Genomic DNA, 25,810 nt, shown 5'->3' with positions numbered 1-25,810 from the left:
TAGAGCTGGAGGGAACCGTAGAAGTCATCGTGTCCAACTCCCCTCATTTAACAAAACAGAAAACAGAAGGCAGCAGAGGAATAATGATTCACATACCCTAGTGGAAGGCCGACCCAGACCTAGGATATGATTTACATATATGTAGAGGGATTGAAGAAATTTCAGGTCCTAAGATGGAAACCACCCCAGGTATTAAAGTTTGGAGGTCGGATGCAAATAAATATGTCTGCTGAAGTATGGTCTCTGCATAAGACTCTTAAAATGAAAAGGCCAAGAAATACCTACAACACACTCCCATACAAAATACCATTCGGCAACAAATATCCCAAGTCCAACAAAAACTGAAAGGAACATGGGGCAAAGTCAAGTCTCAGTGACTCTGGGCCAGCTCGGCATGCAGCTTTTCGAGATCTGGCTCTAGAGCTTACTGGCTGTGAGATGATCAGGGGGATAACAATCCCCTCCAGGACTCCATTTCCTTATCTATAAAATGAGAATAATACACTTTGTACTCCCTACTTTATAGGGATGTTGTGCTTCATAAATGCGCGCGATTATCATGGTGGTCGCTATTATCATGATGGTTGGGTTCCTCTTTTTTATCTTCTGTGATATACTTGCCTTTTAGCCAATTCTCTTGTTCAGAAAGGGAAGAGAAAGTTAATCTGGTTCCTTCTTACCAACTCAGGCAAATGGCTTACTCGAGATAGAAGCTGCTGGCTGAAAGTTAAGATTTATGACTATCTGTGGATTTCGGGGAATCAGACTCTCCCCTCTTTCTGATTACCACGGAGAGTTGGATGTATGATTTCAGGAAGTCTCTTTAAGTCTCTTGCATCAGCTTGACTCAGAATAACAGACTGCCAAAGTACCAAGATCAAGAAACTGATTTAATAACGAAGCATTCTGGCACACTGTGTGACATCTCACTTAAATGACAGCTCAGAGTTTAAAGAAAATATCAATATTTCTGTTAACTTTAGAGGTAGAAAGTCTATTAATAATCATTAAATGGAAATTTCACAAGCACATGAGGACATATGCACCACTATCAGACATATGTGGAAGTGCATTTAAAGTCTGAAAGCTGCCTAAAACAATACAGCTTTTAATAAATTATTTTACCATATTAAAAACTTTGTACATTGATTTTCTTCACTCCAAACTCTCTTTAATCTACCCTCTACAAGGATGCCAAATTGATACATTCTTAAAGTAAGGATAGGACCATGTCACCTCCCCCCCAAAAAAATTATTCATTCTGTCCTATAACCTCTAGGATAAAATACTAAATCCTCAGCTTGACAATCAAAGCCCTTAAAATCTGGCTCCCTTTTTTGTACTCTCTGTTCACTACTCCATGCGCAATATTTTACCTCTGGACTTCATTCCTTTGGTCAGGTTCCCTTGACTGCAATGTAATCTCAACTGGCTTCTGTCTTGTAGAATCTCTAGTTTTCTTCCAAGAATCAGTCCTGGTGCCTCCTCCTAAAGAGGGTCCTTCCCTATCCTCTTTAGTTATTAGAACAAGTGTACTCTCTCTTGAATTTCCTTTGCTTTATTTCTTTGTATGCTTTTTGTAATGTACTTGCATATTATGTTGCTGAGACAGCTGGGTGGTGCAATGGAGGGAGTGCCAGGCTAAAGTCAAAAAGATTTCTCTTCCTGAGTTCAAATCTGGCCTCAGATACTTTCTGCCTATGTGTCCCTGGGCAAGACACTTCACTCTTTTTGCCTCAGTTCCTCCTCTGTAAAATGAGCTTGAGAAGGAAATGGTAAACCACTCCAGCATTTTTTTAATTTCTAAAACCCTAACTTCCAATAATCTCATATTTAATACCACATACTGATCCGAAGGCAGTAGAGTGGTAATGGGGCAATGAGAGTTAAGTGACTTGTCCAGGGTTATACAGTTAGTGTTTGAAGCTAGATTTAAAGCAAGGATCTCCTATTTCTAGGCCTGGCTCTCAAGTCACTGAGTCAACCAGCTGTCCCCCATTGCATTATTTTTGACAAGAAGCCCCTCTTTTCCAAAATGGGGTCACAAAAAGTCAGACACGACTGAAACACCTAAAGAACGCTGAAAATATAGACTTTATCTCCTCAATAGAAAATATAAGCTTTAAAGGAAAGAAGGAGGCACACAAGGGTGGGCTAGGGGAGAATGAGAACACACAACCACAGGACAACCAGCAGAGCTTCCTACAAAATGCCATTTGGGGAAGGACATCTATCATGAGCAACCTTGATTTTAGAGGCAACTGGGGCTCCTGCAGTGGAAAGCAAAGCCATAAAATCTCTTTGAGCAGCACACAAGGAACAATAATGTAGGATGATCAGAAGTCATAGAAACAGAAATAGGAATTCTCCTGGAAGCTGGAAAATTGCAATGTTGTAGATTAAGTTTCCAAAAGCAACAAAAACAGGCGCAATCAGAAAATCCTGGAAAGTCTCAGCAATTCCATTAGACATATGGCTCCTTGGTTAGAACAGTCACAATGGAACACACCATACCTCAGAGGACAATGTAAAAGGTAACACAACCGTCTCTGATGAAATATACCTGAAACACTCAAAAAATACCTGAGAAATTGGCTAAAGAGTCCTTATTGATGGCCTGTACAGTGTGTAGCCTGCCCCGAGTAACTGCCCACTGAAACTGAAATGAAGATATTAAAAGATAAAAGTCAGTGACAAGACGGCAGGTCCAATTGCTTTCCCATGTGCTTTCTCCTCCAATGTTTTCAGTGCCATGGATCTGGGTACCGGATTATATTTGGTTTTACATTTTAATAGAAATAGAATCTTTTCACTCAACAAAACCAGGGTGCGACATGAAGGCAGGGGGACTAAATCATACATTTATTTCAGGAGAGGGAAAGGGATATATATGTATTGGCAGTTGCTTTAGAAATTGTTCTTGAGTTGAGTAGTTTGGCCCTGATGGATCTCTGGCCAATGTATGTTCCCCAAATCTCATCAGTGACACTATCTGAACATCCCCCTTTAAAAGGGAAGTGAGAGAGAGAGAATGAGTATTTACATAAGATTTACTATGTACCAGGCACCATATCAAGCACTTTGCAAATATTATCGCATTTTATTTTTACAAACATCTGAGAGGAAGATGCTGTTATCTTGCTCATTTCACAGTTGGGGAAGATGAAGATGGAGGATAAGTAATTTTGCTCAGGGTCACACAGTTAGGAAGTGACTAGAGTCCACATTTGAACTCAGTTCTTTCTGACTTCAGGCCCAGAGTTTTATCCATTGCACTCACTGGCTGCAAGAGGGGAAAGACAAGGGAACACATTTTGAATATAGTTTACTATGTTTTAAGCTTCCAAGGCCTTTCTTTTCCACATGCCTAATAAATCTCTTCTAGTCAAGTCAACCCCATTTCAGTTACAAGAAAAGTAGTTCTATAGAGTTCCCCAATTTTGCAGAAAGTTACATTTTCCCATCCCTATACCACATAACCACAGTGGCAAAACAGGAGAAAAGAATGGCGTTATTTATTTTGCTTACTATCAACTAGGCTGGGTAAGAGATGGAGTGGAAAGTTTGGGAGAAAAGTTTCCTTTATTTTTGGATGAAAGTTCACTCTAACTTCTTCCAACTTCAATATTTCATTAGTGCCTTTCAATTTCAGTTGTTAACATAGACAGAAAGTATGTTGACGGGGAGTTTGCAGGTTACTATAAGCCAGGAATATTAATATTTACTTTCTTCTTTGTCTTTTTTGTTTTCTTTTCCTTTCCTTTCTTCATTGTTTTGAACTAATTATCTCAAAGGGACTCACCATTATTTCTTCTGATAACAAGCTTTTATATTCAGGGTTGTTTAGGCATATTTTAGATACCAGGTCACAGGCATGTTCCCAATCACCACCACCAACCTCTACTTTGTCATTTGTCCTCCATACAATAGAAATCTAAAATCTTCCCAAAGCAACATTCTTATTTCTTTGAAGAGAAGGTGATGGAATGACAGAGATGGGATTTCAGGGTCTAGTCAATTAGAAGATAGTATGATTGAGTAGAAATGCATTGGTCTGGGAACCAGGGAATGTGAATGAGTTCAAATGCTGCCTACAACATTCAATATCTGGGAAACTATGGAGAAACTTTTGCCATCTCTGAGTCTTAGTTTTCTTGTCCACAAAAAGGGGATATTACTTGCACTACCTTTATTCAGAAGTTGTTGTGAGGTAAGCTGCTTGGTTAGCTTATAGGTATATAAACATGTGAGCTGTTGGAGCAGAGAAACTATTCAAAACTGAAAATTTGATTATGGATTGATTAGCAAGTCTCATTGGTAACAGAATGAAGAAAACAAGCACTTATTAAGTGCCTACTGTGTGCCAAGCACTTTACAAGTATCATCTCATTTGATCCTCACAACAACCCTGGGAGCTGTTGTTATTCCCATTTTACAGTTGAGGAAAATCTTTAACAGATAGTAGTCTGGTGACTTTCCCAGGGTCACAAAGCTAGAAAGTATCTGAGGTATGATTTGAACTTGAATCTTCCTGACTTGAGGCCCCAAACTCTATAGAACCAACCAGCAAATAGCCAAAATATTGCATATTTTGTTTTTAATTCTTGGGAGACTTTACCATTGAGGTCTACAGCTGGGCAGGTCAGTCTACTAAGGCCTGTGAATTTCATACAGGGATGAAGTGAAGCCAAAGGCATGAGCATATTCTCGGATTCCTGCTGTCAACCATATCCTAAAAATAAGACTATATGAGAAAACTTTATTTTCACCAGGCTCAAAAGTCAAGACACAAACTCATTCAGGAATCTAAAATTACCATTTAGAAACAAAACTCTTTGTAAATAGGCTTGCTTATAAAAAGGAAGGAAGAGAGGAAGGGAGGAAGGGAGGAAGGGAGGAAGGGAGGAAAGAAGGAAGGAAGGAAGGAAGGAAGGAAGGAAGGAAGGAAGGAAGGAAGGAAGGAAGGAAGGAAGGAAGGAAGGAAGGAAGGAAGGAAGGAAGGAAGGAAGGAAGGAAGGAAGGAAGGAAGGAAGGAAGGAAGGAAGGAAGGAAGGAAGGAAGGGAGGGAGGGAGGGAGGGAGGGAGGAAGGAAGGAAGGAAGGAAGGGAGGGAGGGAGGAAGGAAGGGAGGGAGGGAGGGAGGGAGGGAGGGATTTTGGAATTGGAAGACTTCTACCACTACCTACCTCAGCATCCATCCTGGTGCTTAGCTGCCTTAATTGCTGCAAGTACTAAATGCAGTTCAGTGCTCCCACTGGGGCCTTTGGAGGAGAGTCCTGGCTAGCACTAATAGAAGCCATAAGTTGAGCAGCAGGTAATTCCGCTAATCCTTCCTTTAGTTGGTTCTCCCACCTGCTTCTTTGGAAGTGGTGGGAAAAGGGAGAGAGAACACAGTGTTTCCAGGATGCCCTTTCCTCTATTCCTGCTGGCACAGACGATGGAGATCCTTAATTCCAGGCAGAAAGCTGCGGAGGCCGGCTATTTCTGACCTTGCCATCTCCCTTTCTGTTTGGGGTTTCTGATTTCATATGCTGGCATGATGATGAGCACACTTAGGAGACTGGGAAAACTTGCTTTTCCCGGGTTGGATTTGGATATCTCATTTATTATGGAGGGGCTTGTCTCTGGCCATTTTCAATGAGGGTTCAGAATCTGGCCATAAAATACTGAAATTTTGTGACTGGGGGCTGCCATATTATTTCTCTTTTCTAAATCTCAGTTTCCTCATCTGTAAAAATGGGGAATGACAGATCTATAAAACCTTCCCCTAGAGTGTTGTTGTGGGGCTAAGTAAGTACTTTGCCAGCCTTAAAATGCCACAGAGAAATGAACTATAATTAATACATGATAAGACTTTACAGGTAATATAAATGAGTAATGGTGATTTGGTCTCTCCTGACTTCATAATATTACTGTTGGGGTTAAGGATAATTTATTTGTGCCAGAAAAGAATTGCAGAGCTTCTATTTTGCTCAAACCTTGAAGATGGCACTTCTAATCTTTTGAAAAATTTTTTTCTGCCTCAGCATTTCCCAAACTAATTTGGCCACAGGATAGCACAGGGCTTGAAATATAATAGCAGAACCCTTAAATGCAGGTCTAAAGCAGTTTGGAAACATGGAATATCTCCTCCTGGAGAAAGGCGATACAATGTGTGGGAAAATAAAAAAAAAAACACTGGGATTCACTTCAGAAGAACTGATTTGAAGCACTAGCTTGGCCTCTTACTAGTTCTGTGACTACAAGCAAATCACTTCCCCATTTAACTATTTCTTGGTTTCCTCATTTCTAAAATAACAGTTAGACCAGATGATACCTGAAGTTCTTCACATTTCTAATCTTATGATTCTAGTAATGCTCAGCTCAGGAGAATCTGAGGGCAAAGGGAAGAAAATCAAATACATTTTCAGGCTGATAAACTGATATAACTAAGTGTGTATCACTGATATAAATAAAAAGAATATTATGTTTCAGAGAGAAAACAATCAATAATCTTGAATTTTTTCTCACAAATTCTTTATCTATACCCTGCATGATATCGAAGTTCTTGCAGAAAAAGGTTTGAGGAACAAAAAGGACTGCAACCTTAACCACAAATCCCAGAGATTAGACTCTTTCTATTAAAACAAAAGGTAAGGCTTAAAAATAAGTAAATAAAAGTATGTTTGCACACACAAAGATCCTCAAGGCAATATAGGCTGTTTTGTAGAACAGACCCTGTACTTCTCAGTCTTTAAGAAAACAGAGCCTAAGGTGACTCGTAAACAAACTATGCGCCCGAAGAACTGATGCACAACCTGAGATTTCATTGCCCACACTCGGCTGGCACATGCAGTAGGACCTCCTACGGTGAATTAATGAGAGAAAGATGGTCGAGAGATGCCCAGGATGGGCAGACAGGGAGGGTTGCAACCTGCCTGCCTGGAAGGACAGATGCCCATCCCAGAGTACACGCTGATGAAAAGCCCTCTGTCAGGCAGCCTCCAAGTACCAGCAGGTAAAGAAACCAGGACGGCACTCAGGAAGGCAGGGAGAACCCCGGCCCACACAGGAAGGCTTCCGGAACAACGGGATTCTCCGAGGCAGCGGGCCTCCCTCTTAACTTCCCGAAGAGCCATGGCCGGACGTCCCCCCTCGCTGCGGGGAGCGGTGCTGGCAGCCCCGACGGAGGGGCACATAACGTGAAAGGGTTAAGCCTGGCTCCCTGAGGGGGCCCTGGAGCTCTGCCAAGTGCGCCGCTATTAAAGCTCAATGGAGCTCCGCGGCAGGTGTGGAGGGGGGCGAAGAGATCTAAAGAGCCGTGGGATGGGAGAGCTCAAGTGGGGTGACCAGCAAGAATGGGCCGGCCAAAGGGAGGCCTTCCAGGCAATGCATAGTAGCCATTAATTGCTAGGAAACCGAGGTGGCGGCAGGCGGCTCAGGTTAGAGGGCCCGGATTGAAGTGAGGGCAGTTCAAGAAGGCACAGGCCTACTGGAGGTGTCAAGAGCTTCTGGCTTCTTTGCTCTTTTCTAACCACACTCAGTCCACAAGAATAGCTCCATCCGCGAGGAGAACGGCCTTCTAACAGATGCTAAAATGCATCTATCTACAGAGAGGCATTCCCACACACACACAAACCTGCGCTCTCTCCCTCTCTCTCTGTCTCTCTCCCTGTCTGTCTCTCCCTCTCTGTCTGTCTGTCTGTCTGTCTCCCTCTCTCACACACACACCATAGTCATTGGTTGCTCTAAGAAATTATTTTCCAACTGGTTTTTCATGGAGAAGTAGAAAAATAACTATACTACATATACATTTCATTGGGAAAACAAAAGGTTGAGAGTCAATGAGTTATTGCTTGGGACACTATAATTCACTCCCAGGGGAGTGGAGTGATTTTATATACTAAAAAATTTTGAGACCTGAAAATAGTAGATCTACACTTTCTTAGTAGTCTATTCTTTTTTCTTTTAAACCCTTACCTTCTGCCAGAAGAGTGGTAAAGGCTAGGCAAAGGGGGTTAAGTGACTTGCCCAGGGTCACACAGCTGGGAAGTATATGAGGTCACATTTGAACCCAGGTTCTCCCATCTCTAGGCCTGACTCTTAATCCACTGAGCCATCCAGTTGTCCCCTAAAAACATTTTTAAAAAGTTCTATATTTTTAGTTTTTTTCTTCTTCCAATAGACTTGCTGTTCCGGGGGCAGCTGGGTGGCTCAGTGGATTGAGAGTCAGGCCTAGAGACGAGGTCCTAGGTTCAAATCTGACCTCAGACACTTCCCAGCTGTGTGACCCTGGGCAAGTCACTTGACCCTCATTGCCTAGCCCTTACCGCTTTTCTGCCTTGGAGCCAATACACAGTATTGACTCCAAGACAGAAGGTAAGGGTTAAAAAAAAAAAGACTTGCTGTTCCAAGAAAACACCCTAAGTTTTCCCACCTCGGTATCTTTGCTCATTTCATGCTCTCTACACCTGAAATCTACCTCCCTTTACTCAATCAGTCTTCTAATGGTTGAAATTCTACCTGTCTCTCGAGGTCCAGCTCAAATGCCTTTTCCTCCATGAACCTCTCTCCCCTTCACCAAAGGAAAATGATCTTTTCTCCTTGGCACTCTCTTCACACCTTGCCTGTACTACTTCCATCCATTAATCATGTTTTCTTTGGTAATATATCTTGATGTCAGTTTGCCTACTAGAATTGCTCCTGGAGAGCAAAGAGCATGTGTTATTTCTCCTATCTTCCCCCGACAATACCCTGCACACATAAATGCCTGTTGATTGGCCAATATAAGGAAGTGAACTTCAAGTTCAATGAAAGCTAGTCCGTCTATGTATTTACTGACCACATTTCTACAAAGCTGCCCCTTCAGATGAATTCAGGGCCTTAGAATAAAATCTACAATGAGGCCCGGGGCACGGTGCGACAGCACAGATGGGAGCCATCCACAGCTCATCCAGACCACTGGCCAACACTGGCTGGCCACACCTGAGCTCTCCTGGGGCTAACGATAAATGACAAATGACCCAGGGATGGACCGCTCTTTGCCTCACTGACCTGTGGGCCTGCTTACAATCTAAAGTTTGGGCGACCTCTGTTTCCACCCTTGGGAATATAAGTTGGAAAGGGAAGCAGGGAGGACAACTGATTCAAGAGGAGCCTTTGGTGCTACCTATATTAGCTGACATTTACGTAGCAACCTTCAGGTTTTCAAATAACTTTCTAATCTGATCCTTATAAGAACTGTGTGTTTTATTATTATCTCCATTCAACAGAGAAGGCCCAATGAGATCTTGAGACCCGACTTGCTTTGGTCACATGAAGTATTAACAGTGGGATTCTTCTTTTTTCTTTAAATTCTTTCTTTCCATCTTAGAATCAATACTAAGTATGGGTTCCAAGGCAGAAAAATGTTAGTGAATGGGGCATGCCCACACAGCTACAAGGCGTCTGAAGCCACATTTGAACCCAGGACCTCCCATCTCTAGGCCTGGCTTTCAATTCACTGAGCCACCTAGATGCCCCCTACAATCTCCTGGGAGTTAGTCTTGGAGTCAGGTTCACTAGACTTCAAATGTGACTTCAGAAACCAGGGAGCTGTGTGACCTTGGGCAAGTTATAGGAGCTTGGTCTCCCCTAACAGGGATTAAAATAGCACCATTTCTGAGGGTTTGTGGAGGGGATCCAATAAGAGAGTATTTATAAAGCAATTGGTCTGGCCCACAGTAGGCACAATATAAATGCGAGCTATCATCATCATCACACTAATTCATGTGGTTTCTGCGCTTATCAGCCAGTGTGGCTTTGGGCCCTCCCCTAGGAGGACTTCCAGATTCATTGCTAATCCTTCCAGACTCAGCTTCTCTCCCCATCATACAAGGAGTGATCTTAAAGGAGATGTGTACCTGAATGGACAGTAATAGTAAGAAACTGAGTAGTGACAGTCAACACAGTTTCAAAAGGAAACCTGAGGTTCTTTTGTTAATTTAAATGCTTACCCTTTTGCAACACACAAGGCCAAGAAGATAATATGAACGCATTTTTTTTGGTCATAGTCCATAGCTTTCTGGAAAGTAGCAGTGAAATGGGAAAACCCACTTGACTAGAGAATTGAACCTCATTTAGCTATTATGATATGAATGTTTGAAAACAACAAACATATCCATGGTTCTCCTTGCCAAATCAAGACCCTCTCCCTAGTTTCTGTTTTTTCTTCTTTTCTTTTCTTTTCTTTTCTTTTCTTTTCTTTTCTTTTCTTTTCTTTTCTTTTCTTTTCCTTTCCTTTCCTTTCCTTTCCTTTCCATTTTCCTTTCCATTTTCCTTTCCATTTTCCTTTCCTTTCCTTTCCTTTCCTTTCCTTTCCTTTCCTTTCCTTTCCTTTCCTTTCCTTTCCTTTCCTTTCCTTTCCTTTCCTTTCCTTTCCTTTCCTTTCCTTTCCTTTCCTTTCCTTTCCTTTCCTTTCCTTTCCTTTCCCTTCCCTTCCATTCCCACTACAAATACAATAGCAAAGGTCTATGATCAAAGTCACCAGGATCATGGGTACAGATGAATAACCCAGCCACACCCATAGGGTCCCTCCTGCTTCTTTAAACTACTTCTTAACAGCTTACTTTTCAAAAGGAATTTTGCAGCTGTGACCATAAGTAGAATAGTGAAAGTCATGAAGGTCTTATTATGATGCTGTAATAAAGTCTTTATGGTTATTACCATGTGATAAGTTATGCAACTGGATTTATAAGACACTACAGTATCAATCCTGAGATTTACTTTTCTTGAACCATAATCTTTGGATGGAAGGAGAATTTCTAATTCTCCATAACTTTTAAGTTCAGGTAGAAAGACGGCTTGTCTAAGGTCTGACTGCTTGCTGGTTGATGTACTTACCGGATATGCGTACAGGTTATGGGCAGTTGGTTTAATTCCAGTGCCAGCACAAAGCAACTGGAGAAGAAACATGGGAGTATCTTTAAGAGAAGATTACAAAAGAAGAACTCCAAGGCATCATAAGAACTGCTAAGTAAACTATGAAATTCCCTGGTTCATTTCAAAAGCGATGGAGAGAAGCGATTGAGTCAAGTTTCAAAGGAGAAGACATCTAAGAGAGGTGACCGAGAGGTAGAAAGCTGGAAACGAAGTACACCTCCATTAAAGATATGTCCCACGCTTGGGTATTTCCCCAAGTCTGCAGCCAAACAGTCTCGACATTCTTCAGCTCTGTAGGCCACAGAAACTTTCAAGAGTAGGTTGGTCAGTATAGTATACAAGCCAATGCTTCCAAAAGAAGAGCTATTTGTCCCCTTGAGCCAGAGGTAGTTTGATGGGGAACCCTAGTTCCTAGTTTTGAATTTGCGCTATTTTTTATGGGACTCCTCTTTTTGAATTTGCGCTATTGTTATGATTATTTTAAATTAGCTGTCTAACTCTGGCATATTGCTGTTATTGACTATGGGCTGAGGAAAAAGTGGCTTGGAGAGCAAGCAGAAGAGAGACCTTCAGCCTCATGAAGGATGATTTTCCAGGACCCAAACGAGCTTTGCTTAGCACAATTCTTCACTCAGAGATCAGAAGATCTTCCTGAGATCACAGATCTGATCCACAGAGAGCCTCTCTCATGCCTGATGAGCAAGAACTATCGTAGCCCCATCAGATAGTGCTAGGATAACTGGGAAAGAGCAACAAGAAGAAATTAGAAAGAAAAGTGTTCCCCCAAGACCTGATATTTCTAAAGAACCTACTGGGGCTGAACAAAGGTACAGTGTTGCTGAGAGATGTCTCCAATGTCCCGATTTTTCATTATCAGGAAGGGATGGAGATGATATGTACTCAGCAATCTCCAAAGCCCAGGAAGAGGACTTTAGGGTGCTTGTGGTCAAAGGCAAGTGACTCTCTTCCTTAGAATGCTCTCTACTTCATCTCCCAAATGTGCTGCCAAAAAAAAGTGAGTGCCCGGCTGGTCCAGTCCAGAAGAAGGCTTCTAAGAGCGCTGCCTGGGGCTCAAGTCTACTACTGCTCATCCACCCCCAGGTAGTCTTTCAGATTAGAGCCACCATATTCATAGGATTTTTCTTTCAGGAGAAGGGTCTATTTCACTTTCCCCAACACGGACTGGTAGGCACCGAGCTCTTCTGAAAGCCTTAATGCATACAGATGTATGTGCACATACACGTACATGGAAGCAAGTCCATATGCCTATGTGTTTCAGAAAGTCGGAAGTCTTCATGGGAAATGGCGTTTTAGCATTAGTTTCTCCTAGAGTCTGGCACATAAATGAGAAGGTTAAGTTGACAAGTCTGTGGTGCTGTATGCTATAGAAATATCTACTCACAACCTGCTTGTATCTCAGGGGGAGTATTCAAAAGCATCATGGCAGTGGCAGCATCAATGTCAGGATCTGGAAAAATCAACCAATAAATACATTATTTACAACGGGGCCGATTTGGGTTGTGTGTGTTTTTCCCCCTGCAAGTTATCGCTTACTGAATGCAAAAGTGAAAAGAACTAGGAAATAGAGGAGATATCCCAAGGGTGTCCTTCTTCCCCTTTTTTGCATCTGGGGATGGAAAAAGGGCTATTCTGGAGTTAGATTCAAAGGATGTGTCCCTAGGCTTTAATTAAAAAGACATTAAGAATGAGACCTCAGCTTCAGCAAAGGGGGCTCCTTTTCACTGCATTCATTTCATTGCTTGCATTGTGTTTTCCTGAGAAGTAATCTGTGCCACTTGCCTGGTACCTCCCTTCTCCCCTGGGGGAAAAAATTCAACCCCCACCAAAAAACAAAAAAAAAAAAACAAAAAAACAACCCAAAGAAAGGTCTAGCCACTTTCTTGTAGCTCAGGGGAAAAAAAATTAAGCACACCTGCATCTGGGGAGATACAAACATGACATTTGGTCATTTCCATTCATCAGCAGAATTTAAATGGTCACTTCTGAGACTATGGGAGCATAGTGGTAGCAGAGCCTCTAAATATTTGGGGGAAATAGAAAGTTCTCTTGAGGGCACCATCGCTTGCTACAAAACCTATTGCTGCTCTTTTAGAGTCAAAAAAAAAAGTCATCACATCACTGCCGTTATTCTTAATAGGTTTCTGAATCCATACTGATCTGCCAGTTGACAGATGGTAGGTTATAGAGACAGAGAAAAATATTATCCTTTTATAACTAAATTCACTTTCCTCTGAGAAGCAGCAGAGGCCGCTGCTATGGAAATAAAGGTCACCATGGCAACAGTAAACAACCCTCAAGAATGGCCACTGAATACACTGAAAAGAACATCTGCCCTAGCACAGTGTCCCAGCTGCCCTGGGGCGAAACTTGCTAATAGTGCAGTGATGCCCCGTGACAGGAGCCGCCGCCTGTACCCTGTCCAAATAAATGAAGTGTGCAATTGAAGCCGACATCAAAATGCCTGCCCTAGCAGATTACCGCCTCTGTGCCTCCAAAATGAATGACTAATGATTTGGGGGGGGGGGGGGGGGGGGGTTGTTATTTGTCAGTTTTTGTACTAGATTACATACCAAAAAATTCAATTTACTGTGAATAGCTCCATGGCACTTTATTTGGGGTATTATGTTGGAAAATTACTTTTTACTGTTAAAAAAAGTACATTTTTCATGCTTTAGATGTGTTGTTTAATTTCCAGGGGGATAATATGATCCACTAGAAAACCCCACAAGCTATTAATAATGTGCATTATGCTGGCTATGAAGGACATTGTCCTCCCCTATTCCCCAGCACCCCCTCCAAGGTAAACTAACTGTACTTTGAAGTATTTTTTGCCTACAGGAGGCCAATTGCATGCAATCCCTAATGGAGTTGAAGGCTTACTTTAATGAATACATCCTACAGAAAACAGGTAAAACAACTTATTCAGCAACCTATACTATCTAATTCTTGAAACTGTCATCTCATGGTGCTAAGAATCTGGTAAATGCTCATCAAACACTTACATAAAATTTTTTGAACCCTTATCTTCTGCCTTATCAGTTCCAAGGCCTAAGGTTAAATGTGACTTGTCCAGAGTCACGCAGTTTAGACAGGCAAGATTTGAACTGAGGAACTTCCATCTCCAGGCCTGGCTCTCCAAACACTGGGCCACCTGGCTAGCTGCCCCTTCCATAAATACTTTTTGACTGATTAAAAAAACTGAACTGTGACACAAGTCCCAAGACCCTTCTGATAACTACCATTGTTCAGTGCCCAACATGAGACCAACAGGTGTGAAGATCTGCACATTTCCCCATGGGCTCATTGTCAAGATTTGCTAGAGTACTTCTGAAGAAGCAGGCTTTTGTAAACTCAGGTCCATACCGACATGTTGGCAGATGTGAGGAATGATTTAAAGGTTATGGAATATTAGATAGCAAGGATTTTTTTTCCCTTGCCTTCTCCCATACTAAATGGCCTAAAGTTGTTTTCCCCTATTGTATCCCTTTTTGGGGTTCTTTTGTCTTCTCATCAAGTTCTTGTGTCATCGCTGGAGAATGGTAAAGACTCAAGTAAATTTGGGGTTACCCAGACAGATGGTTTCAAACTAGTTACCCAGAGTCCTCAACTTTAGAGTCATTACAAGAAGATTTGCAGGAATCCAGTATAGTAACTAGATCTTTTATTTAATGGAGTTTTCAAGAAAATGCAGGTGAAACATTTCTATCTTAATTCAGTAGAAAAGGCATTTTTGGACATTAAAGAACACTGGAAAAGGCAGATATTTTCATAGGAAAAAAGAAGAAAGGCTTCCTAAAGGAGAATACACAACCATTGACTCACAACAAATGAAACAGAATCTTTTTCAGGTTCTAGTCTGAATATAGATAACCAAGCTTTTCACTATCTCATTCGCACGATTTCCAACAAGTCCCATTTCTCTACTCTTCGTGCACCAAGAGCCGGGTCAAGATCAAGCCCGTAGAAGCTTTTTGAGGAGGTGAGGGAGTTCAGGAGCTTTGATGAGAACCGCAGAATTGATGCAGGATTTTGTTGTTTGGCTCCAGAGATGATGCACTTAAACCTTGAAAAACTGGACCCAGAAAATTTAAATTTATACATGTGCAAGCACACACATACACTCTCTCTCTCCAGTACCATATTAAGTTAAGTTATGCAGACAGAGGAGTAAATAAAAACAGGAACAGCGAGGATACCCCTTTCCTCAGGTAAGCAAATAGAGATTTTCCTAGGTCAAAGTAAAATGTTATCTCAAGAGATCAAAAAAAAAAAGATAATGGCACCTTTGTAAAGGAATGCCAGAGCCAACTCCTATTGGCTAAGGAGAGCTGACTGTTCAATTTCAAGGTGAACATTTATACCTTGGAAAGCTACAAATGCTACAACTCAGGGCTGGATTTGTTGATTGTCTAGACTTATGGAAGTCTAGATGATGAAGAAAATTTCAATATGTAAACTTAAATATGTGTCATGCATACATTCCCCACCACCTCCAAAAAGTTGTTAAGCATTTATTACCCAGCTGAGACCATTTTACTGGGAATGGTTGTTGTGCATGCTATAACTTCTTGGAGCTACAAGAGTTTACATTGTTGAAATCCTGTTGGTCAGACAAATCCCCTTCATTTCTTAAAAGACTCGGACAGAAACTAATTCTATTTGCTAACAGCCCCTGTTAACAAAGCTAGCTGAGATTTTTCTGTTCTATCCACAGATTGCCAAAACTATTCTTATGCATTGCGTCTTCTCTGTTTCAGTTCCTAAAGGACAGAAACTTTTTTTTCTTCTTTAACTTTCCAATTTATCCCTGCTCAAATCTTAATCTTTGGCCAAACAAGCCTAATTGCTATCCCTACTGTAAAGCATAGTATAGGAGTAAATAATTGAGTAAGTAGTCTTACTTTTCTTCTCCTAACAGAATCTCACCCATCCTTCAAGGTACATCATAGAGATCATCTCCTGGGTGAAGCCTGTCTTGACTGGGTAGCCCACAATGTATCACATAGTGCTTTGGATTATTAATAATCAATATATAACAACTTGATTCAGATTTATTGGGTATTTAAGGTTGGGTAAAGTGCTTACTTCACAATATTCCTTTGAGGTTAGTAATGAAAACCCCCTGTTACAGATGTGCCAGGTAACAGAGCAAAGGTTTGAATTCAAGTGGCATTACTTTTGACATCAGTCCAAACCAGCAAGACTGGAACAGTCAGCGCTGAAGTTTTAAATTGACAAGAAAGACAAAAAGACATGTTGAGTTCTAATGACATGCTGCTACCCTTGAGGTCTCCCTTTCAGTGTCAGTTGACTATTCATTAAAAGAGAAAGGGAGATAGCAGAGATGATTAGCAGAGGGAATGAAGTAGGAAATGAGAGATGGGATTCACCACAGGAGATGATGTTATCCTTTACATGGCAAAAATTTGAGATGTTCTCATCCACAGAGACTAGAAAGAAAGGGAACCCGCTGAGTTCAATGGCCAAGTACTATGATTTGATCATAACTGATGTGATTAAAGAAGTGAGAGAAAGTCATACATCTGTGAAATAAAAATTTGTGAATTAAAATTTGTGTCATAAAAAAGCCAGCATATGTAGGACAAGGAGAGAGATAGGGAGATGTAAGACAGAGAAGGTACTTCTTAAAAGTGACCTTTGATTTCTCTAAAAAGAATTATATGTATCTATATCTATCTATCTATCTATCTATCTATCTATCTATCTATCTATCTATCTATCTATCTATCTATCTATCTATCCCACCCCCTACTGCCAATCTAAAAACCTTTCTGCTCTGAAGAAATGGAACAAAATGAAACAAATTAGGGCAATATTTTGTCTGGCAAGATGGGAAATAAACTAATTTGCATTTCCCCTTTATGTAATATATGCCTTCTGTACTTAACCAGATTCTATCTTGGTGTAAAGTTGTGATGAAGTAAATGAGGTTTTGTTCTTTTTTTAAACTAGTTCTTCACTGCAGTATTACAGTTAATTTCCAAAGTCCAAGATATGTTTACATCATCACCTAGGTGAGTTGCAAGTATTCCTACCAGCTGAGAAGTTGAATGGGAAAGCAATTTCCTATGAATTCTCTTTCCTTATCTCTGATAACCCTAATTCTTTCTGATTCATGGGGGTGGGGGCAGTATGAGGGGGTAATAAGAAAAGCTATGGACATAGAGGCCAGAAGATCTAGTTTCTCAACCCAGCTCTTCTAGGCTGCTTTCTGTTCTTAGGCTGTTGGTGGTACTGAATGGACTAAATTTTGGATTAGTGAGGAAGACATGAGTTTAAATCCTGACTCACATATGATCTTTGTGATCATAAATCATTTAACCTCTCCTCAACTAAGTTTCTTCATCCATAAAAATGAGGACAATAATTGTAGCTACCTGTAATGTTGTTGAGGGGATCAAGTAAGATAACATATGTAAATCAAATTTCAAACTCTGAACGTTAGCGATTATTATTATTGTTCCCTTTATCTTCCTGGGACTCAGTTTCCCTATATGTAATATGTAGAGGTTGGTCTAGTTGATGGGTAGATGTTGTATAATAATAGATTTTAAGAACATAGAATGTGACAGTTTTGGATAAGGGCAATGTAGGAATTAGTTTTGCTCTGACTAAACCATCTTTGTTATAAAGGTTTTGTTTTTCTTTTAAATGGGCAGAGGGGAGCAGGTGAGAGAAAAAAAAATAAATGCTTGTTTAAATTGAAACAAAAAATGAAATTTTAAAAAAGAACACTAGGCTTAAGGTTGATAAAACCCTAAATAAAATATCTGGGGAAGAGAAAATCAATTTTAGGTCTCTCTTCAATTGTAGGTCTCAGCAAACATTATGCAGAGAGGTATATCTGAGATATGTCTTGATGAAGAAGACCTTGCCAATGTCAGAAAGGTCCAGGGGGCATTTGGGTGGAAGGTAAGTCATTTTATCTTCCTGGGGTCTCAACTGGTTCCTATGCAAAACAATAAATAAAACATACACTACCTTCCTCCAAAGTGGAGGGGATTCAATGAAAGGATGTATTTGGAGCACTTTGTAACCATTAAGTTATAAACTTATTATTACTATTTTCTGTTGTAACCTCTCACATTTATAATTATATTGATCATAATAATATTTACAAAGCATTGTCCATTTTCCACTTTGCATACAGAGCAGAGAGGTCAGTAACTGGTGTGAAAAGTTGTTTATCTACATGCTTCCAATCACTCCTGAAATAGACATCTTTAGTTTCTTAACAAGAATGGAGTAACTTTTAAAACATACTTAGCTTTATGTTCTAAGACATAACTCGTTTGCTAGGGACAGTTCTATTCCCTTGCTTCCTCACATTTGAGGAATGAATACATAAAGGATGTGGCTTAGAACCTGAACTTTACTTTGTTCTAAAGTATTAATCATCAAGACCATTTGGTACCCATTCCAAAGAGGCCATAGTACTATTTTTAGAAACTAGATTATATTGCACTACTGTACAATAATAATATTGTATGATAATACTAGTTGACATTTATGACAAGCATGGCAAAATGAGCAGTGAGGTGGCACGGTGGACAGTGTGCCAAGTCTGAAATCAGGAAGACTCATCTTCTCAAGTTAAAACTTGGCCTCAGATAATTATTAGCTATGTGACCCTGGGTAAGTCACTTAATTCTGTTTGCCTCAGTTTCCTCATCTATAAAATAGCTAGAGAAAGGTAATGGCAAACAACTCCAGTATCTTTGCCAAGAAAACCCCAAATGGGGTAAGGAAGTCAGATACAACTGAAATAACAACAAAAAGAACATAACAGAAGGAATTTGGGTATCAAAAGACCTAACTTCCAGTCTCATCTCCGCCATTTAACTCTTGTCATCCTGGTTGAGCCACTTCCCCTCTTTTACTTTTGTTTCCTTACCTGTAAAGTGAATGAAATTCATGACCACTAAAGTCCTCACAAACTGATTCAAGGGGATCAATTTTACTTTATGGTTAGAAAGTCATTCTGAAGCTGCCTTTCCTATTTCTGTGGATGGTACAAACCTCCATTTTCTACCTATGAATAGTCTTCCAAACATAAAGCCTCAGTTCCAGTGACACTTCCTTCTATCTTATCTGTGGTCCCATCCTGCGGATTCTGCTTCTGTAGAATCTCTTGCACCCATGTCGTCCTTTTTACTTTACTTTTTTACTGTGACTAACTTAGTAAAGGGCCTATCTCATCTTCTCTCCATTGGGTTACTGAACTAACTGCCTCAAGTCTTCCCCTCTGCCCAGCTCCAAACAACCTTTCATATACCCATCAAAGCAATCTTTCCAATGCAAGGGTCAAATGAAGTCATTACTCAGAAATTGTCAGGTGTTTATCATCAGCTCCCTACCTTGGCAATCAAGTCTCTTCACAGACCCCTAAGCATCCTTTCTGGAATTATTTCATACTGCTACCCATTATGCACTGGAACTCCCACACAAATTAGATTCTAAGTGGTTCCCCATTCTCCTCTCATACTGTCTTGCTTTTGTACATTTATATTGCCCAAAGATTACACCAAGGAGAAAGGAACCTTTCCTACTTGAATCTCTCAAGGAAATGTGTTTGACCTCATTTGCCTCTTAATCTTTTAACAATCTGAGTTGTTACTAAGCTAATAAATGGTAAGGAGTAAATTTGGACTTGAATCTTCTGTTTCCTAGAAGTTCAGCATTCTTACCATCACACCATTGTTCAAGTAATAAAGAACCTTTACGACAACAATAACAAAATTTACCTACACCTTCCTTTGTAAATATACTGAATCACAAATGAAGATCCGGTCCTAAAGAGTCATTTGTTCATTTCTTAAGTACAAAAGGCATCTATATCATTAGTCAATCAACAAGTTCTTAAGTACCTATGTGGGAGGAACTTATGATACCCTGAGAAAAATGAAACCATCCCTACTCAAAATTAGCCTAGAAGTCAAAAAAGCTTTTCCTATGTCAAAATTGATGGAATCATGGCAAGGGGATGAATGGGATGGAATGGCTTAAAAAAAAAAAGTCTGCTACCTACCTGCCAAAGAGCTGGGAAAAAAAAGTCAACTTTTGGAATAAAAATATTTTAAGATCAGTTTTGAACCATAAATCGCTGGGACATTAGAATGAGGTTGAAAATAGGGTTCTGAATTTTCTATTATGCACACAGATGAAGTAACTAATATTAGTGGTCAAATTTTCCTTAATTCAAAAAAGATAGAATATATCATACAAAATTTATTCATGCTCAAAGGTGGGAAGAAAGGGGTAGAAAAGAGATCTTTAAGATACTTTCCAACCCCAAATGCTGAGATATCATTAAGCACAAAGCGTCTTAATCCTTGATGTGTGAATTTCTTAATCCTTGATCTTAAAATTTCTTTAAAAAAGATATTTCGAAAGGGTCATAACAGTTTATAAAGTGCCCTAATGAATTTTTCTTTCCCCTTTCCAGACCCGGAATATTGCCACTTGACATAGTTTCTATGCAAAGGAGGCAGGTCCATATCATGCAAACAAACATTTGAAGGGCATCTCCTACCTGCCCAGCTCTGGGCTATGAAGTGCTGTAGAGCAGAAAAATAGGTATGACAGTCTGGGTGCACTCAGGGCTTACAACCTAGTTGGGAAAGACAAGACTAGTACAGGGGAATATAAATCACGAACAAGACAATGCAAAATAAGATTTTAATTGTGCAGTATAGACAATAAGAATCAGGGAAGAGAACAATGGATGGAGAGTCAACAAAGGCTTTGAAAAGATTTAATATGGGCCTTCCAAGATGAATATGGATAGATGGAGAGTACTGTGACTCTTAGGAAATTTCATCTCTTTGTTCTGGAAAAGGGCTTATACTTTTAATCCAGGCCACACCTTCCCTCCTTCATCCCCCAGCTGAAATATTGTCAGGCATTCCTTTTCTAGAAGGGGCACACACACATCTGTCTACAAGTGGAAGGAAATTCTGCAACTGAATTGTCAAAGAGATACTCTCTATGTCAGGGACCCCTCTGTTGAAGCTTATGGATCCCTTTTCAGAGTAATGTTTTTAAATGCACAAAACAAACAACAAAGGATTAGAAAGGAAATCAATTATATTGAAATGCAATCAACAATATAAACATTTTTTTAAAACAAGCTCATAGACCCCAGTTTCATAATTCCTGGCTCTACATCAAAATAAAGTTCTTGTTTGTTTGTGGCACTGTATTTGGGGTAAACACATCACAAAATCCAAAGAAAAACCATGATCAAGCTCTCAAAAAGGAATGAAATTTGGATGCTCCTATCCAGTCCTATTCCTGGCTGAGAAGATTAAAAACACAAGGGACTGGATGAATTTAGTGCCACTCAATGATTTAAATACCACTGGGGGGTGGGGGAGACTAAATGAGGGTGGGAGTGACAGACACCCCCCCCACACACACACTTCTTCCTTTCTCTTTGAAAGTATTTCCACATCGCTCCCTTCTCTCTCTCTCTCTCTCTCTCTCTCTCTCTCTCTCTCTCTCTCCACACACACACACACACACACACACACACACACACACACACACACACACACACACACACACACACACACACACACACACACAGCAGGCAGGCACACACAAATTAAAGCCCTTACATTGCTCTAGGGACAACTGTTGAACACTCTCCACAGGGAGTAATGTTGAATGCTGTGGGGAGGAGATTCCTTTCTATTCTTCTGAAGCAGCATCAAGGCATCCAATGCCCAGGGCAGCCAGTCCTAGCAACAGTATCACTGTCTAACAGAACTCTGTCTGGGACCAGGTTTTAATGCTTAACCTTTTCTACTCTTTCTGGGCTAATCCTTTCTCCCAAATCTTTGATATGGAAAAAGAAGAAGATAAAAGAAAGCCTGGTATTTCTTTTTTAGCTACTAGAATCACACTGCTGCATGATGTTTATTCAAAAACACTACTGGCTGTGTCAGCCTCTGGGTTTGGTTGGGGAAAAAAATGAAAACAAGACTCCAATAAAGCATTTTACAGGATCACAGCCTCTAAGAGTAGGGAAAAACCACAGAGGCCATCCAGACAAATAACTGGGAATGGAATCCTCCTTCCAGCTCTGAAATCTAGGATTCTGTGAACCCTGATAAGTGATTAGACTTGGATGATTCTGAGTGATGGAGAACTCACTTCCTCTGGGAAAATTAAGTTGAACAAGAATCTGCCTATCTGCCACCTCCCAGACATTGGGTCTGGTTTTTACTTTCTGGGTCCAAGTCTAATGCTCCTTTATTTCTCATGAAGATCACTTAGGGGCCAGGTCATAATTGCTATATCACTGGCCCACCTATTTTTGTATTTTGTTTTTTTATTAAGTCATAACATCTTCGATGATATTTGAGACACTAACTGCCAATAATATAGTGTGCTCTATTCTGGCCCACACCAAGCATCAAATCAGTCTTTCTACTCGTAATTCAGATATTTCTGAAATAGCGGCAGTTCATGATTTGATTAAAATGTTCTTTTTCTTTATCCAGAGTATGTTCTGATTTTTCTTTTTTTGTTGTTGTTGTTTTTTCTTTGAATTTAATTTTATTCATTTTTAGATAACATATTAAGTTCCCCAGCTGTCTCCTTGCCTCCCAACTCCACCCTATAGAAGGTTACTATTTGACACAGATATAGAGGAAGCAGAAGCTTATCCAACACACACACTCAGATTCTCTCTCTATATGCACAGCATGGTATATAGTATACTACAGAGTATGTCTGCATCTATCTATCTATTTATCTATCTGTCTATCTATCTCTATGGGAATGTCTTTACTTATCAGCTCTTTCTCTGGAGACAGATATAGCATCTTCCTTTGTAGGTTCTTTGTAATTGATCTGAATATTAATAACACTAAATGGCTTAGTTGCTCAGTTATTCCTCAAACAATATTGCTGTTACTGTATTCAACATTTTTTTTGGTTCTGCTCATTTCACTCTTCATTATTTCATAAAAGTTTTTCCATGTTTACATTCTGATTTTTAGAAGCAGGAAAAGGTCAGTCTAAACCAAGTCAGGTGAATAATCCAAGTCAGTATCTGAACATTTATTAGCTGCCTATTGTCTGTAAAGTACTAAGAGGGCAAAGACAAAAGGTTCAATTCTTGCCCCTGAGTAAGTTTACATTCCACCCATGGGGCCCCTAGGGTGGGAGGAGGAGATACAATAGTAACAGAGATAAATATAATAAGAGCTAGAGAGTGAGACAGAGGGCCCCAGAGAGACCCACATTTAAGAAGAGAGAAAGTTTCTGGCTGAGGGGGGAAATCAGGGAAGAAAAGAATCAGCTTTGAGTGAAGTCTTAAAGAAAAAGATTCATAACGACTTGAATAAATACACAGAAGTAGAAGACCTAGAAGAAGTAGTTTGGGGAATCTTGTGGATTGGAAGATAAGAGTTCAAGAGTGGGGAGTAGGATAAAAGAAATAAAAGAAAAAATCACAAATAAAACATTTAAAAGAAAAAAGATAGGTGTTGTGGCCTTTCGCTGACCATAGCTTTCGCCATTGTTCTCTGGGTTACCCATAGTTTGGAATCACTAGAGGTTGTGATATTTTAATATTCACATCCATATAGCATTATCCAGAGAACATAAAAAGAAGTCTCCATCAGGGAACAGTTAATGAAACTAGCTGAGTCTCTCCCCCAGCCCCAAGGGGACCAGCTCATTGTCCATGGCAATGTCTATTTGAGATAAGCACAGGCATGACTTGGTGGCCTGGGATTCAGTGCCTCTGGCACTGTTCCATGAAGATTTCTCATCCATTTGGTTTTTTCTGTGTGGATTCTTAGCCTGATCTCCTTTGAGTGACCATAGATCTCATGGTGGAGGTTATGTAGCATGGTTTGGTTGAATCTAAGGAGCACCTACAAACCCGGGGTGTCTGTCAGACTGGATAAGGAATCTCTATTCTGTTCAAAGCCTGCATGATACATTTGCCTGGGCAGCAAGGATGAATATCTTTGGCAAGCAGATGACCGTTTTATGACTTGCCTGATGTGAATAATCAAGATAATCACAGAACAGTTATCTTTTGAATTGCATTTATTGAAGACTGTGACCTTAGCACTTGTATGAGAAAATTGTTGGAGGAAGGCCTGTAAGGTCACTTTAAGTCAATGGGGGAAAGAGGAGGGTGGGGGGTACTGTGGGGAAAAATCAAGAAACACACAATTTTAGGAACTTCTCCAAAAGAAAAATTCCTAAAAATGATCTGAGCTTATATAGTTCATGATTCTAACAAAGGGGAGGAGGGTGAATCTCACTGAACTTGTAAGAATACAAAAAAAAAATCTGTTGTTGTTTTTTTTTTTTAATAAAGTCTCATAACTATAGTAGCCAAACCTAGAGTCAACTTCTTGAGTTCAAATCTGGTCTCAGAGGCTTGCTAGCTGTGTAGCCCTGGACAAGTCACTTCACCCTCTTTTTGCCTCAGTTTCCTCATCTGTAAAATGAACTGGAGAAGGAAATGGCAAACCAGTTCTGCATCTCTGCCAAGAAAACCCCAAATAGTGACAGTCAAAACCAAAATGACTGAACAACAACTTCTGTCTCTAGGTGTGGCTCCTAGTTACCTAAAGTGAACAAATAAGTAGTCATACAAAAGAACTAGCTAAGCTGAAAAATAGGTATTAAAATTTTTTTCTTTTAAATAATCACACTCATGGTTAAGAATATTTGGACTAACCAATCCCATCCTGAAGATCCCTTCTAGTTCTAATATTTTATACTTCTCTCTGTAGTAACAACAACAACAACAACAACAACATCTCTAACTCCTGTGTTTGGTGCTTATAGAATTATAAAAAGAAATTTGTATACGAAGTTTTAAATTTAATTTAATTAATGCATTTTTAAACCCTTACATTCTACCTTAGAATCAATACTGTGTATTGGTTCCAAGGCAGAAGAGTGGTAAGGGCTAGGCAGTGGGGGGTTAAATGATTTGCCCAGAATTAGATGGTTATGAAGTATCTGAAGCCAGATTTGAACCCAGGATGTCCCATCTTTAGGCCTGGCTCACAATCCACTGAGCTACCTGGCTGCCCTCATTTTTTTTTTTAAAGAAAAGTAAGGGGAAAGTGTCCAGTCAATTTTCAGATGACATTCACATCTAACTAATCCACACAAATCTGCATAAAAGGACTGAGGTGAGAAAAGACCTAGTTGCCATTTTTGTTGCTACAGTACTGGCAGTGGAAGATGTCAGTCAAGTTGGGATATCAGGTTATGTTAGAAGAGTAACTGTTTTCAATTCTAACAAAAAAGCCATGTTTCATTTTTAAAGAAGGAGAAAAGATTCCCACATGATATCAGAGGAGGGTTTGAGCAGTAGGCAAAGGTTGATAGCTCAGGACCTGTGACTCTCAATCTACCAGGACAGTTTATTAGAGGCTCTTCAGCTATTTTTTTTTTTATCAATGAAATTTATAATAGTCTGAGCTGAAAAGAGCACGGAACCCTATTTCACACGAAGGAAAACAAAGGAGCTCTTCTTTTTAACTTCTAAGGTAAGGGCCTTGGGGAAGAGCTGCAAAATAGTGAAGTGGAAATTAAAATCCATTAAAAACAATGTGCAGTCTTTCTGTGGTAATTAATAATAATATTAATTATACAGTAATAGCAATAATAGTTATACAGGTATAGAGTACTTCTACATTTTCAGAGTCCTTTCCTCATAACAGCCCTGTGAGTCAGGTAATGTAAAGGTTATCATCTTCATTTTACAGGTGAGGAAATGAAGCTTCAGAGCTGGTAAATGACTGGCCACACAACTCTAAAGTGCCTTAATAGTACTTGAGCCTCGCTCTTTGGGTCACAACTTCCCATTCTACTTGCCTCTCCTA

At 40.1% G+C, this 25,810-nt stretch overlaps 1 protein-coding gene across 21 annotated transcripts in view; it reads right to left on the bottom strand.

Moving 5' to 3' along the window:
• FOXN3 (forkhead box N3) overlaps positions 1-25,810 on the bottom strand; it is a 547,426-nt gene that overhangs the window by 30,963 nt on the left and 490,653 nt on the right. For 13 of the 21 annotated variants that reach the window (XM_056810542.1, XM_056810545.1, XM_056810547.1 and 10 more), the window contains one exon: positions 12,301-12,366. The exons of 6 other annotated variants lie outside the window; for them this stretch is intronic. In XM_056810542.1, coding sequence (XP_056666520.1) covers positions 12,301-12,366 — 66 coding nt within the window. The remainder of the gene's footprint in view (positions 1-12,300; positions 12,367-25,810) is intronic. 2 more of the 21 variants (XM_056810551.1, XM_056810552.1) reach the window with 1 other exon arrangement.

Source organism: Monodelphis domestica, chromosome 1, assembly GCF_027887165.1.
Source record: "Monodelphis domestica isolate mMonDom1 chromosome 1, mMonDom1.pri, whole genome shotgun sequence".
Lineage (NCBI taxonomy): Eukaryota > Metazoa > Chordata > Mammalia > Didelphimorphia > Didelphidae > Monodelphis > Monodelphis domestica.
The sequence above is the reverse complement of the archived record's forward strand: the minus strand, read 5'-3'. Positions and strand labels throughout refer to the sequence as shown.